Source organism: Lutra lutra, chromosome 18 (assembly GCF_902655055.1).
Source record: "Lutra lutra chromosome 18, mLutLut1.2, whole genome shotgun sequence".
In the NCBI taxonomy this organism is placed as follows: domain Eukaryota; kingdom Metazoa; phylum Chordata; class Mammalia; order Carnivora; family Mustelidae; genus Lutra; species Lutra lutra.
Window position 1 is genome coordinate 6,152,120 of NC_062295.1, and position 19,623 is coordinate 6,171,742.

At 44.3% G+C, this 19,623-nt stretch overlaps 1 protein-coding gene across 8 annotated transcripts in view; it reads left to right on the forward strand.

Annotated features, from left to right (window-relative positions):
- Positions 1-19,623, forward strand: part of RBFOX1 (RNA binding fox-1 homolog 1) — a 2,072,285-nt gene that overhangs the window by 1,940,350 nt on the left and 112,312 nt on the right. For all 8 annotated transcript variants that reach the window (XM_047713056.1, XM_047713053.1, XM_047713055.1 and 5 more), the window contains 3 exons: positions 5,883-6,026; positions 12,742-12,795; positions 19,496-19,588. In XM_047713056.1, coding sequence (XP_047569012.1) covers positions 5,883-6,026; positions 12,742-12,795; positions 19,496-19,588 — 291 coding nt within the window. The remainder of the gene's footprint in view (positions 1-5,882; positions 6,027-12,741; positions 12,796-19,495; positions 19,589-19,623) is intronic.

The window sequence follows — 19,623 nt, forward strand, 5'->3', positions numbered from 1 at the left end:
TTGCCTGTACTCCCAAGGTACCTGGTCATCCTGGAAGATGGCACCCAGGTGAGCTCAGCAATGCCTCATTGGCTCGGAAAGGAGATATAGGCGGAGCCAGACTCTCAAAGACACATACGAAACTATGCGGATTCTCTCCAGCAGTCATCCCTGGATTGGTCGATATCAAAATCCAATTTCATCAGGATTAGCCTTGGGTTGCTCAGAGCTATTCATTGAATTAGGAACGATTATAGCAGAGGGAGCCCCGCGGTTCTTTATTAAGGTCTTTGCGGAAGCACTAAGTGATCTTCAAGAGATTAAAGTGCCGGTGGTGTTTTCTTAACATTTATAACCTGCACCGATATCTGGGGAGTTTGTTTATTAGGAAAAATTCTGCGGCGCACATCCTGCCTCCTAATATGGCTTTTGAACTGGGCCAGAGCACAAGCTGGCCTTGCCGCCCTAATGAGCTTATTGGGGAACCCGTGCCAAGCGCTGTCTGGAAACCCACCTCTTGAGGTGAATGGACTTTCCATTCACATGGGGTCCTGCGACCCTGGCTGCATGGTGGGAAGGCGGCCTCTCAGAGTCGTTAGTATCCGTGATCCCCGAGATGGTTATTCACGCTGCCGATAATAGTAATGGTATGTGACCCCTGTTCATTCACGGGACCTAACTGTCACAGGACTTTGCTTCCGTTATCCCACTCTGAAGGGTCCAGGACACCCATATGCAAACTAAGACCAAGAGCCATGAAGGTGGCGTTCATGCAGCTCACTTGTAGCAGGAGCCACAGGTACTTGCCGAGAACTTGACGTGTGCTCCGGCTCACAGTTCCAGTCGGTGCAGTTTTGCCCCCACCCCGGGAACATCTGAACCCCAGAAGACAGTTTGGGTTGTCCCACTGCCATACAGCAGGTGGAGGCCAGGGGTGTTGCCGAACATCTTACAGAGGATGGGACAGTCCCACATCGAGGACTTAACCTGCCCCAATGTCCACATTTCGATGCTGAAAAATGGCTCTGGGGATAGGGACAGAACAGTGTGGATGGAAACTCACCCAGTCTCTGTCCTCATGGATTTCACATTCTGGCGGAGGAGACAAAGAAACACCATAGAAATTAACAGAAGCATCTAATACAAAGGCAAGAAGGGATAGGTGCTATGAAAAAAGTGAACGAGCAAGGAGACAGGAGATGCAGAAGCTTTAGATAATGGGGCCAGTGAGGGCTTCTCCAGTGGGTGCTGTCTGGGCAGAGAGCTGGGAAGAAGGGGGCAAGCCATATGGGCATCTGGGGAGAGAATTTTCCAGGCAAAGGAAGAGCAGGCATGAAGCCCAAGGAGGGAACGTGCTGTGCGCATGGAAGGAGCCAGGTGGCTTTTGAGTAAGGAGCAGGAACCTCAGGAAGCAAGGGGGTCCGGGCCAGAGCGTGTAGTGAACCTTACAGCCCAGGATGGGGGTCTGGACTAGAGGGTTCTGAGAGGGAAGCCGGCCATTCTACTTCCACCTCTAACACCTTTGTTTTCTCAATCTCCTCTCATCCCTGAGTGAGCAGACCAGGAGCAATTTACTTGGTCTTTATGTGCTACCTTCTGATCTCCCAAACATGGTTATGAGGCATCTTTCCAATTCAGCTGGGTCCCGCTTTCAGAATCAAATATGATACTTTAAGAGAATCAGACACAGATCAACCAAGGTTCTCCTACCCGCCGTTAATTCCAAATAAGCCTTAACACGTACCAGCCTTGAGGGATGTAACTATCAATCAGGTAGCCCCTGCTTTTCAGGGATATGCCTTCTAGATGTACAATTCTCTTAGCAACTTTCTCAGCTTTTTCACATGATTTTATTTTTGTCTTTAGAAATTTCACGCTGTGCCTTTGCCATAAGCTTCACCGACCTTCTCGGGGATGCTGTGACTGCTTGTCCATCTGTGTGAGCTACAGGGCTAGGCTCAGGGAACCTGCAGAACTAACGTTGTTTTTAGGGTGTTGGATCCCTTTCAGGAGGCCAGTGGAGCACCTCTCGGCCCAGCTGAAGGGGGTCATCACATCCAGGGGGAGATGCACAAAGGCAGCCCGAGAGCCTGGGCCAGGGTGAAGGGAAGACTCAAATCTCTCTTTAGACAACTTATCAAAGTTCCCAGCGGGACAGATGGGAGCCTGGGACAGCTCCGACAGGGACATTCTCTCTTCTTCTAGAGCGGGTGGGAGAAGATGCATCCACTTCCTGATAACAGCTACTTCTTCTACATGCACTTCCGGTTTGCTGGTTTAGAAGAAGATTATAGTGTGTTGAATGTGGCCTTCAAAACATATGTTCACATCCCATTCTCTGTAAACCCATGACTATGACCTTATTTGGACAGAGGGTCCTTGTGGATGTAATCAAGCATCCCAAGACAAGATCCAGGGTGAGCTTTAAATCCTTATAAGAAGAGAAAGGCAGAGGGAGATATGAGTCCCAGACACACAGAGAGAAGAAAGCCATATGAACATGGAGACACCTGGAGAACGTGGAGAGATGGGGGGAGTGTAGCTTTAAGCCAAGAGGTCACCAGGAGCTCAAAGAGGCAAATGTGGGCTCTCCCCTAGAACCTCCAGAAGGAGTGTGGTCCTGACAGCGCCTTCACTGTAGCCTTCCAGTCTCCACAACCGTGAAGGAGTCCATTTCCATTGCTTTTAGTACCGTATTTGTGGTCATTTCTTAGCAGACTAATACAGGGACCTAAAACTCAGGCTTGTCCTGAATATAGTTTCCCTGACAGTTCCCCGAAAAAGAGAAGGCGAACGCTCTCACCCTGATAGCAGAGTCAGTGAGGACCCTTCTGGTCCTCACCCCTGCTGTGCCCCAGGCTCCGGAGTCAGCCTCTGGACCCTAACGTGCTCCCCTGCCCTCTCCTCTCCATTTACCCACGACGTCAGAAACACTTTTGGTTTGTTTTCCATTTTACGTGTTATCTTTAAAAATTACTTTTAATACACAGGTATTCCGACATAACAATTTATGAGCTTTTGTACACATGCCCGCACTACAAAATGATTAATTGAGCGTTGTATGTTTTTATCAAAGGAAACAACGCAGAGATTTCTCCAAAGTCCTGTTTGACTAAAGATGATTAATTTTAATTTTCACATGAGCGGCATAATGCTATTAATCATTTAATATGTTTAATCATAATCTCTGTAATTCCTAATTAGGTTTATTAAGCTGAAACATCCAGCAGTTATGTACAAATCCAAATCTAAGTTTCTTTCTTGGGATGAGAAGGAGCTTGTTTTAATTTGCATTTGAACAGCAACTTCTAATCGGAGGGAAGAAACGGACTTTAAGCTGGGATCTCACTCAGCTGCTGTCTCTGCAAGTTTAGGGTCTTAGGTCAGAGGACATGACCCCAAAGGCGTGGTTCAAGGACATCCCTGGGTCTTGGTTGTGTAACCAAGGGTCATGTTACCAGCAGAGAAAACACAGTTCCCTGCTTGGTTTGGGCCTGGGTGTTACAATATTGTAATCGACTATTACCTGAAAATGCAAAGTGGACCATTCATTCATCCTTCATTCATGACTTGATTGATACACTTCGTAATGCCTTTACCTGCTCAGTCAGAGGCTCGGCCTGCATTTCCCATTTGGTGGCCCGTGGCTCAGCCCCGATGCTGGGCGCCAGTCCCACCACACCCCAGGATGATCTGTAAGTGCCTCCTCTTAGTTTTTATCATCTGTCCTTCCTGCCCGCTGACTTTGACACTAAGGTCAAAGTCAGAACCCGAATCCAGAACCCGATATCACCTCTGCATCTTTGCCTGTGCCTTGCCCTCTGCTGGTACAGCGTCAGCCCCCTTCGTCTCTTCTGTTAGACATCTCCCACCGAAAACCTAACCTCCAGAACTGGCAGGGCTCCCAGAACATCCAGCTGTGCGGCGTGTCCCTGATTTCAGTTTACTCAGCCCTCTGTGACTGACTCTGACCCCAGCCTCACCACTAGCTCTTTCCTTCTTCTTTTTCTTGAACTGAACTAGGAACAGCGTGTGCTGGGAGGACTAACCTGTATGTCCACTATATAGTAGTTGCTCAGTAAAAATGTGCCTAACAAGCAAATGGGAACCTTTCCTTTGTATGTTTCCTGAGAGAGGCTTTCTCTCTCCTTGTTTTTGACATTTTAAGGAAAAGTCACCATCACTCTAAAAAACTCCCTGCCTTCCATTTATTGAGTTCGTGTCCCAAGAACTGTGCCAGGTTGGCCTGTATTACTGCATTCAGTCTTCACAGAGCCTTGGAAGGGGTGCATTATTATTATTATTACTCATTTTCCAGATTAGAAGACCGTCACCATCCTCCTCCTTATTCCACTCCAGTAGCACAGACAAAACGACCAAGGGCAGCATTGGTGTTACCATGACGTAGCACCTCAAACTTGCAGAGGTCCTCAGAAAGGGGTTTTGATACGAAACCAGCTTGGAAGAGTAGTCTGCCAACTTCTGGGAGGTCTTGACTTCAAAATGCTATTCAGGGGGTATTAGGAAGGCAAATGCAGAAGAAATCTGCCAATAAACACAAGGATTGGGGAGAAAGTCACTAATTATGGCCATGTTATTGTGGTATATGTATCATATACCGTATTTATATAAAGTATTTATATGCATATATAAAACATTTTTATACATGAAAATCGTGTCATATTTTTTTTTCACTTGTCTCCTCTATGTCTTTATTATCTTATACCGACCCGATTGCATGGATAGTTTTGTCCCAGTTACAGGCTTCTAAATCATTTAAAAGTAGGTGAGGCTGATTCTTCCCTCATAGATTTGATGGGCTTCCACACAGGTTTTCCATTATGGTTTTGGAGAAGAAAGTAACTGATGTGGGTGGCATCAACTGCCACCCAGAGGCGATAGACGCTAATTGCAGAGAAAGTATCCAGAAGCATCTCTAGAACCAAGAGTATGGGAATGGCTGTAATGATACCAAGCGTTAATGTGACTCTCCTGCCTGTATATGTGCCGATACAATATCGTGTTGTCCGGGCTTTTGTTTTGGCAAGAGTGGGAAGCGGAGTAATGAGTTACGCTAACAGGATAACTTTATCGATACCAATATAGTCCGTAGAACGTTCTGGAGATGTTCTAGATCCACGTGGTCCGACGTGGAAACCACTAGCCATCGGTGGCCATGGACTACTTGAAATGTGGCTAGTGTGAAGGAAAAAACTGGATTTTACATTTTACTTAATTTTAATTCATTCAAATTTAAATAGCCACACGGGGTCAGCTGTAATGGCCATCACAGGCCTGCCCAACCAAGAAATGAGAAAGTAAAACCTTAAAAAAAAAAAAAAATTAAGTCAGTTGGATGGTTACTTGGACTGCAGAACACCAGACAGCCTTCTCAAATGTTTTACTACATTTGCTAATGTTTTATCTGGACAGCTGCAATAATTATACAGGCGTGTCTTAAGATTTTGGACCCCTTTGGTTAAGGGATACACTCTCTCCTACCTTTAATGATGAGGTTTTCTCTGATTGCCTGCTAAAACTCCCCAACACCTCCACACCAACTACCCCTCCCCTTGTTTTATTTTCCTCCATGATGCTCTCCTTCTACCAGTTCCATATTTATTCATTAATGAGCTTACTCCCTCCTCCCCACACACCCCCTGTAAGAATTACACTCCATGGAGGCAGAGCTTGTCTGCTTTCTCACTGCTGAATCCCGATCTACCTTGGGCTCTCAGGAATGCTCAATAAATACTTGTTGAATGGATGGATGGATGACCCAGCAGCTCCTTTCTTGTCCTTGCTCCTTTGTTCCAGCATTTTCCTACCATTTTGGGGAAGCTAAAGCACGTTGGAAAGAGCACACAGGTCCACTCAGAGCCTCTTTACTCTTGTCCTTTTAGCAGACAGATGACGCGGCACCAACGGATGGCCAGCCCCAGACACAACCTTCCGAAAACACAGAAAACAAGTCCCAGCCCAAGCGGCTGCACGTCTCCAACATCCCCTTCAGGTTCCGGGATCCGGACCTCCGACAAATGTTTGGCGTAAGTAGTGCGTTTCCCCTGTGCGGTGTCCGCATTGGGGTCCCCAGAGCCCTTCCCTCCTCGTGTAAGTTCTTGGTATTTATAACATGAAGGTGAGATGTTTACGTAGAGGGAAGAGAAAGACATTTTAGATCCTAGTCTGTGGGTATATTGTGGCCCGAGTCTCCTTATGATTTTAGTCTAAATATCTTTGTATCGGTTCACCATGGCCCCGCTTTGCCAAATGGTCTTCTTCTCATTAGTAACTGGAAAATCACATGGCAGACGAGTTCCCAGATAAAGTAGAACTGAAAGAAACCCACTGATGATCCCAGATCAAGTGGCCCCGGGACCCCGTGTCACGGCCGAAATAAACATTTTGTGTCCTTTGGGTTCTTCTCTCTTTCGTAGCTGCCAAAGTTCTCACGATATGCTCCTGCACACCTCACTCTTTCCCAGGCACTGTGCACTTGGATTTCAGGCAGCTTTAGCGAATAATGACTTCTGCATAAAGCTTCATCAAAAAACAAAGCAGAGAAGGCTAAAGATTTCTTAAGTCTGACTTGCGCCCTGCCGTATACACTCTCCCACAGTCAGTGATGGGGATTCAGAGGTTCTTCCTGTGATGTTCTCTGCCACTGATGACAGCCTTGCCCGGCTACCATGATTGAAACACAGAGCAGGGCAGAAGCCACCGTCAGTGCAGAGAAAATAGATGATAAGTTTGCTTCCTCGTGGGGTATGATGACTCGGATTCTTTTTCTGGAGGAAACCTTGCACTGTCCACCTTCAGAAGGAATGAGTTAGCCACATCCTGGGCTCTGAAGGACAAAATTCTGACAGGGCTTAGATACCCTTAGTAGTTTTTTTTGTTTTGTTTTGTTTTTGTTTCTTTTAGTTTTTTGCAAACGTAGTCAGCCAATTTGCCCATGACAACCATCCCAGCATTGACGGGAGGTGTCTGCAGATTCCGTGAACAGAGCTACATCCTTAGCATTTGACTTAGAGGAAAGGTTGGCCGCCTGGAGATTGTTCTAAGAGTTGGTGGTTGGATGCAAATGTTACAGAAGCAATAAGAAGAGGCCAAACTTTTATGCCGAACCCTGGGCCAAGGAGACCTCATTCCCCTGATGTGAGGGGGAGCTCTGGTTCATGACGCTGCGATCGTGGGGTTAGCTCACGTGTACCTTCTCTTTCTTTATCATGCATGGTGTTTATCAGATCCACATCTGACACAAAGGCAGAGCCAGCGTCCTAATATTCAGATACCCAGACTCGAATCCTGACATTTCAGAGGAAAAGGTCAGCTTCTGCACTTTTATCTCTCTCGTTTGGTAATAACCTTGAGTTGAGCCCTCTAACTTCTGGCAGAGTAGAGATACCCTCGGGCACTCTCAGGTCAAAGATGACTTTGAAAAGTGCAAAGCATTCAAAGTGAAAGTGGAGGTTAAGTGTGTATAAAGCAGTGAGACCAGGTTTGAATGATGGGCAGCCAGAGGAATTAGATTCCTTTTGCCACGTCAGGTTAGAAAGTCTTGCTCCTGGTCCATCTTTCCTCGTCAGGTGTCACTGGGAGGTTGGCTTTGAATCTGGCCCTCTTAATGATCACCTCAGTGCTCTTTTATGGTGTCACTCACGGCAGCCCACCCCAGCTCCCAACCCCGATGGCGCTCTCCCCTCCCCGGTCTTCTCGGTTATCTTGAAAGTCACCGGAGGGCTACACAGCCAAGTCAGAGAGGTATTGGAAATAATCCGCAGCTGGAACTCCCAAAGACAGCATCCTGCTTGCACGGATATCCTAGCCCCTCTGTTCTTAGAGGGCGAAGGCAAGTGATGCAGAGCGAGGTCTTGCCAAAGACTGAACATACGACCCAGTTATCGAACTATAATCAAAATCCACTGGTTTCAGAGCCAGTTTTTTTAAAAGTCAACATTCCTAAGCAACTGACAAGACGTTGACTTGACAAGATGATAGATACGCTTAGTATCAATTAAGAAAACGCGGCATACATTCAATAATATTGAAATTAATTTCGTTCATCACAAACAGCATCTGTGTTCTTTTTAAAAGTATGCAAGTTGTTTTTTTTTTTTTTATGAGTTTCAGCTCTAAAAATTTGGGGCACATATAGATTCCTGAATTCTTTGTAATAATACTGAGGCCTCCTTGGTTTATGACCACTGTTCTGAAGAAACGGAATTTAAATACTAAAAATCTGTTCTTCCCAGCCAAACATTGGCGGTGGCCATCCCACTGTGGTTATCTGATACTTTTAGTGGCATGAGTCTCATTGAAAGGCATCTGTAAACATTCGGGTTGGCTCCCCACACTCCGGTTGAGAAAACTAAGTGTGGTTTCTTCTTGTAGGTCTTACTTACTGTAAGAAAAGACATTTTGATTCCAATTAGGTCTTTTCCAAGTCATTTGGACATGAGATCTCTTCTCTTTTTATTGCCTTATTTTGCTATTGCCTCTTCACTTTGGCTGGGGCTAGCAGCGGGGGAGGGGGGTGACTACAGAGAAACACCCTCTCGAAGATTTTTGTGTTTTTCTCCTTTGTCTCTTTTGTTAAAGGCGGCCATGGGGATTTGAAACCCAAACCGAAACAAGACAAAAAAGGAAGCTTCTTTCTCCAACTGCCGAAAACCTAGCCGTGTTCCTGACAACTTTTGGAACTATTAATAATTCAGCTGTGAAGTTTGCAATTTCTGCAGGCCTAATGGCCACCGCAGGTGCCTCACAGTTTTTCATTCAAGGCTTCAGGACCCATTCACTGGGATTCTGGTTACCCTTCTCCCACCATGTTCTTCAGTGCTTGACATTTTTTGCTTCCTCCTCCCTGGGAAGTATTTGTTCTAGTGTTTGGCATTAAATTTTCTAACGATGCATAGATTTTCTTTCCTTCCTTCCTTCCTTCCTGTCAAGATGGGACATTCTTTGGTCAAGAAGTTATGTGCACACAGTGGTGCCAGAATCCTCTTACAACCTCAATTGGGGCGTGAGTGAACAGATCAAGGGCATGGCTCTGGATGTTTCCCTGAAAGAAATGTTGGTTCTGGCCTGACTACTTCCTTTTTGAGCTCTGTCCTCATGTCAGGGAGTATTCACGAGGGTGGGCGTCCTTTATGTTTAAAGTCTTAATGATCCCATGAAAGGAATGTGGGCGGATGTCCACCAGATTGAATATAATGGCTTGCTCTTGGACAGAATGGTTCTTTAACCGAACGTTTAAAATTTACACGTATCTGGGTTTGGGGTAAGAGAGGTGCATATGCTATATCCAGACCACTGACATGACACATTGCATTATAGTACTGTTTTCAGAAGTAGTGGCTCATGGAGCATAAGATTCAAATTTGCACAACACCCTTGTTGATGTCACAGCCTTGATTTTGATACAGACCCTCTGGACATGAATAAGATTTACAGAAGTCACTCATTACTGTCACCCCAAAACAGACCACATGACTTCCAGAACATACAAAAGAAGCTTTCATGATCACCTTTTTAGGAATAACATAGAGATGCCTGCATCTTTGGCGTTAATGCCAAATTCTATGCACTGTGCTGTTATGCCAAGTGAAGCATTCCTTTTTTTTTTTTTTTTGGACCTGGCTTGGTGCCTCCCATCTCTGCATTCCAAACAGGAAGCCAACCCTACGAAAACTGAGATGATACCTTTTCTTCGCCTCTGTGTGCGCTCTTTGAACTAACCTTTACTTTCACATTTTATGCTGTATCTGCTGAACATCTTCCACAGTTTTTCAGAGAAACATTATTTGATCTGAGAACATCTCAAAATGCCTGGTATGTATTTGCCCCGGCGCGTGCCTAGAAGCCTCCGGATTTTATTCTTGAAACCGCCAACCAGACACCTTGCGTACGTTCTGGGACATTGTCGAATGCGGCTGCACACAGGCATTGAGCAAAGTAATGCGAGTTAAGTCTGCGAGTCATGTCTGTTTAGACGGAACATGTGCCAGCTGTGTTTACATCATTAGTCCCAAACTTCCCAATTAAACTGTTGATACTATAAATATAGTACACAACTGTCTTAGGAGTGGGGCTCATATCTGCGTTCTTCTCGCTGCTCGTTTTCTAGACTCTGAGAATCATCCGCCCAGTGGCAACTGCCAAGAGGCAAACATTTGAGACCATTTCGGGGCATATGGTGTCATTGTTTCATTTAGGGAATGACACATGCTAGGATTACTTCTTGATGGGTTGGTTCTGTCTCAACCAGATCTTGTTTCAAAGGGAGTGTTGTCGCGTTGCCTGCTTAGAGAATGTTCCAGAGGTGACATTGGCTTCACGGTTTGGGCAGGTCCTCCTCAAGCTTCCCTGTTCATAAACATGTGTGCTTTCACGCTCTTAGGCTCAAAATAAATGTGATAACATCGACGTGGACTGAATATTGTAAGGAGGTTCTATCGAAATCACTGCTTCTGAGGACTTCACATGTTGGAATTTTTACTATGAAATTCCGTTCACCTTTCAACGGCAAATCCCCCATTTCCCAAATCTGAAAGTTTTCTTCTTCTATTTTTAACGGCTTTCTCTGCCCAAATCTAGAGCACTGAAAATGCTCTGTAGAAGAATATTCTCTTGACCCAAAGGACATTAGAGGGTCCACGAATGACAGGGTGAGTTGGCTGCAAGTTTCTTGGTGTTTGCATCGTACCTGCTGGCAGTGGAGCCCTCCCCTCCCCTGTCCTCTCGGAGCTGGGCTGCTTCGTTTTTTCCTGCCCTTCTCTGTCTCTGGGAAGATGAAAAGCACGTCCATCCGCTCGACAAGACCGATTCAATCCGCAGTGCCCTGACCTGACCACGTCCATATTCTGAAGGACGGGCACATTTCCATGACTTAGCTTTGGGTTTCCTTTTTCTCCTAGGTCAGAACGACTTTTGTTTCAAGGTTTTGAGCTATTTTTCTTCAAATGGAGTGTGCCTCATTTTTTCTCCCCCTGTCTTTCCAAGAAAGCTAGTTTTATTCCAGAGGACAGCTTCTCTCTGTTTCAAAAAAATTTTTTTTTCTCAAATCTTAGTAGGACCCTCTTAGCACTTACTCTCAGGGTCCTCCCTACCCCATATCCTGTGACTGAAGCTCAGTGGTCAGGGGGGCTGCCTCTGGTTCTCTGTGTTCTAACCATTTGTTCCTTTTCTGTCCCTCCCAACCACTCTGGCCTCTGCCGCATGGAGGTTGCTTACTGCTTTCCATCTGGGGGAGAGAGACAGAGAGACACAGACTCTCCTCAGGCAATAAAAGATTTAAAAAAAAATCTAGGCTGCAGAAACAAATAGAATAATACAAAAGCTCAAAGTAAAGGAAAAGGAGAATGGACATATTCCTTCATGTGATTCTGTTTACTTTTTAATCACTGAAATGAGCACTTGCCCTCATTGTGCATCAGGGTAAAATTCCCCTCGTAGTTTTCCTGGGCCACGTCACACAATGTTAGCACACCAACCCATGGTATTTCATGCAATCTGTGAAAAAGGAAAGGACTCCAATGTCAGGGGCAAAGGACCTTGGACTATCAGATGCTTCTGGTTTCAAGGGTCCATGTTCCTTTATTTTTAAAGTGTGGATCACAAATTACTTGATGTGCCATTTCTCACTAGGACTACAAGATTGAGCAAATAAAAAAAAATACAAGATGACAATAGCTGAATTAGAATTTTAGATAACATTTTTATTAAGTATAAGAGTGTCTTAAATATTGCAGGGGATGTAATTATCCTGAAAGATTTGAAATTTAAATTTAACTAGGCATCTGTAATTCAGCTGGCTGCCCCGTTTGTAATCTGAAACCATGTTTCCAGGCTCAAATATGTCGAGTGGCTTTCACTTCTTGTAGAACCTCTTCCTGCTAATTGTCTAAAATCTATCTGTTTGTTTAACAAAATGGAGAATCATCTTGAGAGAAGTACATTTCAGCCTCAGGGCTAATCACAACTATGCTGGTGTCTTGATTATGATGGATGTCCACATGGTGGATCTTGCTTTCATCTGTTCATACTTGATTTCCTGTACATGGCCTGGCTCTTCCTGTAGCTTACACGGAGGCCATCCTCACCATCAGACACCATGTGGACATTTTACCATTTAAAATCCATCATCAAGGCTGCTTCTGCCAGTGGCTAGCGGAGTAGGCTCTGAGAATCAGTTTATACACCAGCCAGTTTTCATCTTTGCTGCTCAGTGCCTGGGAAAGCAACTGTCCACACCAGAAGAAAGAAAAAGAGAAGGGCACCTGGGTGGCTCAGTGGGTTAAGCCTCTTCCTTTGGCTCAAGTCATGATCTCAGGGTCCTGGGATCGAGCCCCGCATCGGGCTCTCTGCTCAGCAGGGAGCCTGCTTCCCCTTCTCTCTCTGCCTGCCTCTCTGCCTACTTGTGATCTCTCTCTGTGTGTCAAATAAATAAATAAAATCTTAAAAGAAAAAAGAGAGAGAAAGAAAGAAAAAGAGAACTAACCACCTGATACACATTTTGCACAGGCCCATACTATGACCTCTCACTTGGTGGGGTATCCAATAAAATAAAAATCATACGTATGCTTGTGCTTTCTCTTGGTTCAAGCACATCACTAAGGATGAAACAACATAAAGTGTCCGCCCCTGATACTGAAAGAGAAAAACAAAGAAACAAACTCGGACTTGGGGTTCAGTTACCAATGTGCATAATCTGATGTCCTCCATTTCTCTTGCTTATAAAACATTTCTATTTCTTTGCAGCAATTTGGTAAAATCTTAGATGTTGAAATTATTTTTAATGAGAGAGGCTCAAAGGTAAGCAATTTAATTTACTTTAGGATTGTTTAGCTTATTTTTAAACGTTTGCTATGGATAATGGGAAACAACTGCACTGTTTTAATTAGCACATTGTGAAAATACACTTCAGTGGGAATTCCTTTAGAGACCTCCTCCAGTTTCCAAAATGGGGGGAAATGCATTGGGTTCAGTTTAAATGTATAAGGGGGTAATTTAAAATTGCTGTTTTATACCTATCTATTAATCTATCTATCTATCTATCTATCTATATATATATATCAAGTTTCCAGAGGAAAATTACCCATGCTTAAAAAATAATGTTGTTGCTACATTTTTGTTTTTCAGTGATAATTATGTTCTTTATATTAAAAAGTGAGTTGATAGTCTCATGCGCAGGTAAATATGTGATTATTCTGTATTAATAAAGTGCAGTTATTTTCCTGGGTTGTAGGGGAGAAAATTTCATATACACCAACCTTTTGAATATAATTGGATTCATTAATATGTTTGCCACTCCCCATTTTGCAACTTGCCATTGCTTTGAATTCGTTTTTGGTTTTCGGTTTTTTCTGTAGGAGACCAATTTCTAAGTCAAGTTTTCCAGACCTAAGCATGTTAGTAAAAATCAGGGGTTATGTGGAAAGGCTCCATCACCTTCAGCGTGGAACTATGTTTAAGAAGAAAAGTCCCAGCTCTCTCAAAGCATCCCATCTATCAGAGGTCATCAAAATGCAGCCCCCCCCCCCCCAGCAGCAGCACTTAGGAACGTACCAGAAATGCAAATTCTCAAGGTCCAACCCAGACCTACCAAATCAGACACTCAAAATGGGAGCCCAGCAATCTGTGTTTTAACAAACCTTCCAGGCCTGCCGTTAAAGTTATAAACACTGTGTTTGCCTGTTTTAGACAAACGCCAACGCTTCATCTAAATGCAAAATGCCCCTTTGCCCACTGGTGTTTTGTGGTGGCGAACGTGTCCTCATCCCACCTGCGTGCACAGAAAACTCCAGGGCTCCCTCAGAATCTCCCTTAAGGAAGGCAGTGCGTTAGGCTTAGCAGCAGATACTGAGTGGTAAGCGTCCTGTCGGAGGACCCCGAGATTGACCTCAGCAGCCAGAAAGTGACCACTTTCAATAACTCTGCCCAATTTCCAGGGTACCAGTCGCCAGGCTGGCAGGAATTCTAAGCTCCCTTGCATCCTCAGACTGTGCAATTGGTATTGGGACAGATTGCTTATCAGATACAGAGAGATACTGGATTTAGCCCCGTCACTTTCCTCACGAAAGCAATTTGGGACAAGTCCGTATCCAAGAGGGTTTATGAGAAGAACCGGTTTTCTCTAAGGGAGCAAGTGCTACCCCTCCTGGGCATAGCAACCACCTCCTTCCCGTGAAGCACACAAACCCATGCATTATTCCTTCGGTAGTCTACGCCCTTTCCATCCTAAATAGGATCCTAAATAGGATACAGCTTGATATGAGGGAAGAAAGTTCCAGTACTCTCCTTTCCGTGGCCAAAATGATGTCGTAATACTCTGCATGAGATTTAAAAAAAAAAAAATCATTATACTCTCTGGTTCTGCCAGTGCAGGGGTCTTCTCCCCAAATTTCAGATACTTTAGTTATTTTTATATCAGTGGTGTGACCTCTAGGCTGGAGGAAACATAAGTTCATTTTCTTTCTGCTCCTTAGTTAAAAATCATTATAGAAGCTGTTTCTATACCTTGCAAGGCAAATTGCATTAAGAAAAAACATGCCCAGGGGCACCTGGCTGGCTCAGTTGGTAGAGTATGCAACTCTTGATCTCGGGGTTGTGAGTTCGAGCCCCACGTTGGGAGTAGAGATAACTTAAAAATAAATCTTTTTTTTTTTAATTTTTTTAATTTTTTTTTAAGATTTTATTTATGTATTTGTCAGAGAGAGTGAGCACAGGCAGACAGAGTGGCAGGCAGAGGCAGAAGGTGAAGCAGACTCCCTGCTGAGCAAGGAGCCCTATGTGGGACTCGATCCCAGGGCGCTGGGATCATGACCTAAGCCGAAGGCAGAGGCTTTAACCCACTGAGCCACCCAGGCGTCCCTTAAAAATAAAATCTTAAAAAAGAAAAGAAAAGAAAAATGTGCCTAGCCTAACTAATCCTTTTCACTGAGGCCTGATGCATTCTTGGCAAAATCCTAGATGACCCGGAATGTTGACCAACTCTCTTGTAATCCTGAGTTTGTGGCGCTAATGCTTTTAAAGGTTGTTGTGGTTTTGTTGTTGTTGTTGTTGTTGTTGTTGTTTTAATTTATATTTATTTTATATTTTGTTTTGTAACTTTTCCCAGTTGGAAAAAGCTGTTTAATTCCTTTCGAGAGCTGTTTTGGGACATTAGAAAAATATCGTTTGCTATTTTGAAAGTACAATGGAGGAACTATTTTTAATCCCTCTTCCGTCATTGCCACGATTAGCCTGTCTCTGGGGCTTTAGCGGTGAAGACCGTTTAAGTTTGCCTCATCCAGTGACTGACTTTGTGAACCTGCTTTTTACTTTTGATTAGGAGACATCAAGAATAGCCTGGGTGGGTAGGCTCCCTCGGAAAGAGGTGTTCTGGCAGGTGCTGGGGGCTGACGGTTGCAGTGTGAGTGGAGTGTCCTCGAGACAGTCCTTTGGGGGAACTGCTAAATGGGGACAGCCACTCACCCAGGGATATTTTTCAGACTTGACATTATCCTCTGCAGGAAAGGGCCTTATTTAAAGGGACATTTCCATTTAAATGGTTAAGAAACCTGAACCACTGTTACGACCTTGTGTGCATCATTTGGCACAGGAGAAGCAGCCAGGAAGCAGGTGGGCCCTCAGAGCTAGAGCTCACTGTCTGGTCATTATCTTTGGAGCTGGTCCCCGAGGCAGGTCACTCAGTGCTCACAGAGTATGGCTGTGTGTTCTGGGTGTTTGGTGTGTGTGTGTGTGTGCGTGTGTGTGTGTGTGTATGTGTGCATGTGCGTGTTCGCACATACCCTATTAAGATACAGGTAGTATCTGTGTTATCCTGAGAACATCTACCATAAATAGCTCCTGGGCACACGTATAGCAAGTATACAGGGAAGCCACATTTTAAAAAGACACAACCGACTTCAAAAATGAGAATTTGATAGCATTTAGGGGTAAGAGATCCTATCATTCATTTTTCCTTTTAGGAGATTTTAAAAACATGTTGTTGAACTCTGAAATGATGTATGTGGGGGATACAACCAGAGAGAGCTACTTCTTAATATACCCGGGAAATAGACAGTCTGATCTTTGATTCAGTAGATGATTTGTGAGGACTAGTTCCCTCCTTGGGACAAGAAGATGGGTGAATCCATGGTCAGTGAGACCAAAGCGGTCCTCATAGACTTTCCTGAGTGGTGGGGGAGACGAACCACTAAGACCAGCCACGGTCAGGGTGCAGGCCATGTTCTATGGCAAGGGAGTGAGCAGGCAGGCCAAAACTGTTAGGGGTGGGAAGCCTTCTGGGAAGAAAGGGCATTGAACCTGGGAGTGAACATTCTCCACCCCTCTGCTGAGGTGAGCTCCAGGAGCAGTGCGTCTCCTGCAGCAAAGAGCACCCGGGCCGTGCTCTGTGCACCCTGTGTGTTCTAGAACGTTCAGGGTTCCACATCCAGCATTGCACCCAGCTCCCGAGCTCTCAGGCCAAGTCCAGAATGTACTTCTTACGTTCCCCTTCTTAAGGCTGACATAAAAATATTCAGAAAGTTTTTAAGAATTCCAAGTTGTGCTTTCCTGGAGATAGAATTCTGACCTTGAGGCAGGAAAAAGGAAGTAGCCTCAGCACCGATTTCAAAGAGTGGCCCAGCTCCTGCACTTGGCAGAGAGGATATCGGAAAATGGCCAGGTAACTGGTTTCACCCTCCAGATGAGAATTCCACTGATCTTCTGGCCATATCCCTTCTTGCCTTGTGGAGGAGGAGGGGGCGACTGTCCAACGGAAGAGGTAGGATAGTCCCTTTGATATTTGGGGCCTCCGTCTGGAGCAAGCACTTCTGCATTCAACTTTCTAGAATCTCAACTAGTCATCTCAGCAGCTGGAAATAAGAAATAATGAGGACCTCAAAAACAAAAAGCAAACAAAACAGAGAGAAAGAGAAGTGTAGCGGAACATGAGAGTAAGAATAAGAAGAATTCTTATATGTTATCTGACTTCAAAACGGGGTAAGAATTTGGGGATATAGTGAACTACTTGCTATGTGGTTTATGAACTTATGGGATTTTAGAACCTATTTCTGTCTCCACTTTCATGTCTCCCTGACGCCCACAGTGCAGATTGTAGGCCAGTGTGGTTTGCCCTGGGGTCAGAAAAGAATCACGATGATGTGATTCTTTGGGATGACGTTGGGTGGGGGAGTTAAATGTCCCCTTTCACTGGGCTGTGGTACTAATGCCTGGTGCCCGTGGATGGCAGTGATGCCACCAAGCCTTCCATCCGTAAGACTCCAACTGTGGACTTTCTTTGCTTTCCTTGTGAGAGAATTACCCCTGTTGCAGCCGGCATCCTTATTTCCTTTATCCGTTAGTTGTATGAGATTCTGTGCGTGCCAGAGACTTTGATTTTGAGGAGACGGTGGCTGTACGCCCAAGATCCAAATCACCACGTCAGACAGATGGTCACCTCCGAAACTCACTCCACTGAATAGGGTGCCCATTGGACATTGTCAATGAAATAGTCTACCTCATGCAATGAACTGGAACTTGCCTTTGATGGTGCTTGGTAATAAGAGAGGCCATGGAAACGCAGCTGCTGGGGCACGCTGTAGCCTTCTCAGCAGACAGATGTCTGGGCTCCGCTCTGAGATTCTGATTGGGTAGACAAATGGCAGCGTCCAGGAATCCTAATGTTCATATGCTATGCCCCCACTTCCTTTCACTGGGCAACCAAGTTTGGGACCCTCTGACCAAGAGTCAGCACCATTCATGGAGCAAACCCCTCCCCAATGCTGTCTTCAGTCCATTAAAGAGCTGTTACCACACAACTCACCGGTTGGGCTACTTGGACACCTCACATGGGCATACCACAAGCAATGTCCGAGACAAAGTTCTTCTGTTATGGAGCATAAAAGTCTTATACTGGTCGAATCATCCAGACCCGTCATCATCTCAGTTCCTCACAGTGGGTCATATTATCAAAGACTTCTCAGTCCAGTCCTCCAAAGTAAAGCTGCTTATTTTTTCTCTATAGAATTCTGTAGCATAATCATTTAATTTAGCTTGGATCCATCCCCGGATGGGATCTCCTATAGATGAGCCCACGTTGACTTTGGAAAGTTCTCTCTTCAGGCAGACCTTGGGCCAGCACCTCTCTGAATACCCCAAGCTTTGGAAATCCCTTCAGCAATGTAGCGAGGGGTTGGGTTAGCATTAGTAGCTTGACTACTTGTTATTTGTAATTACTGTCCCTTTTATCAGTGAGACTGAATGTCAGACTGTCCCAACTAAGCTAGAAACCAACATGCCCCTTTACTGAAGTTTACCCCGTTGCAAATAGGAGTCCCGACACATTGCATTGTTACACCAGAACGAGCTGGGCAAATTTACACTGGAATGGTTTCAAAAGGTTGGTGTATATTTCTGAACAAGATGTACAAATATTTTTAGGGGTTTTAAAAATAATGTGTCATATTCTCTGTACTTTTCTTAGGAACAGTGTCAGTGAAGGAAAAAAGGTGGTTTTTGACAATGTGACGTTTAGTGGGGTTGTTTTTTGAGGCTGAAATATTAAAACAAAATATGCCAGTGGCGAAGGAAAGGGTCCATTATCTATCAGTAAGAGAGGTAGCGCCCAGAGTGTTACTGCGAATAAGTCTCTTAACTGAGCTCCTTGATTTTCTAACTGTTGACTTGACAAGTGAATATCAAGATAATGTCTTAGAACGTTACGATACATGCATACGTTTCCCTTTTCAGTTAATGAAGTTAGCCTGGAAAGTGGACAAGTTCAGAAGCGTATATGTTTTTGAGGGGCGGGGGAAGTATTGATATAAAAAAGGGCAACTTGAACTCTTTGCATTATTAATCAATTGATGTTTATTTCAATTCATTTCATGTGATTATTTTGTTTATTAGATCGAAGAGGTTAAGAGTTGTTATGAAAAAGGTCTTTCCTTTTTTTTTTTTAGGCTTCTAATTTTTATTTTTGAGAAGTTAAGGCTGTAAAATTGACAAATCTGAATAACCCTAAAATTGCATGAAGAAGAGATGTTCTTAAGACCACACGGCATGACTCTGTAGGCAATGTTAGAAGATTTTGGCATTCATTGTTGAATTCCGTGCACACGTTTTATTTTATTTTATTCTTAATTTGCATGTCAAGAAAGTGGTTCCCTTATTTTTTCCTCGTTATTTCATTTTCTTCTCTGTGAAGACACCGTAAATTTATTTTGATCTCATTTTCTTTCCGTTAGACTTATTTTCTTCTGTAGTGACATTTAGAAAGGTATTTTGGGTATCATTCTTTGAATTCTTCAGGGGTTACAGCTAACTGGTGACAGAAAAAAAAAATCTTGTTCACATTTGTCGCTTACTTATTACACATCTTTGTATTCTTATAATTTCTCTAATTTGCATGTTACAGAACTGAAGCCAGGACAAGAAATAGAAATTAAAGCGAGAGAACGTTACGCAGTGGTCGTTGACTGGAATAATAATGTGCATGTTGTTTTCCCCTTCTCCCTCCTGCATGCAGGGATTTGGTTTCGTAACTTTCGAAAATAGTGCCGATGCGGACAGGGCGAGGGAGAAATTACACGGCACCGTGGTAGAGGGCCGTAAAATCGAGGTGCATGTTCAAAATATTTTCCTTTACATCTTCTT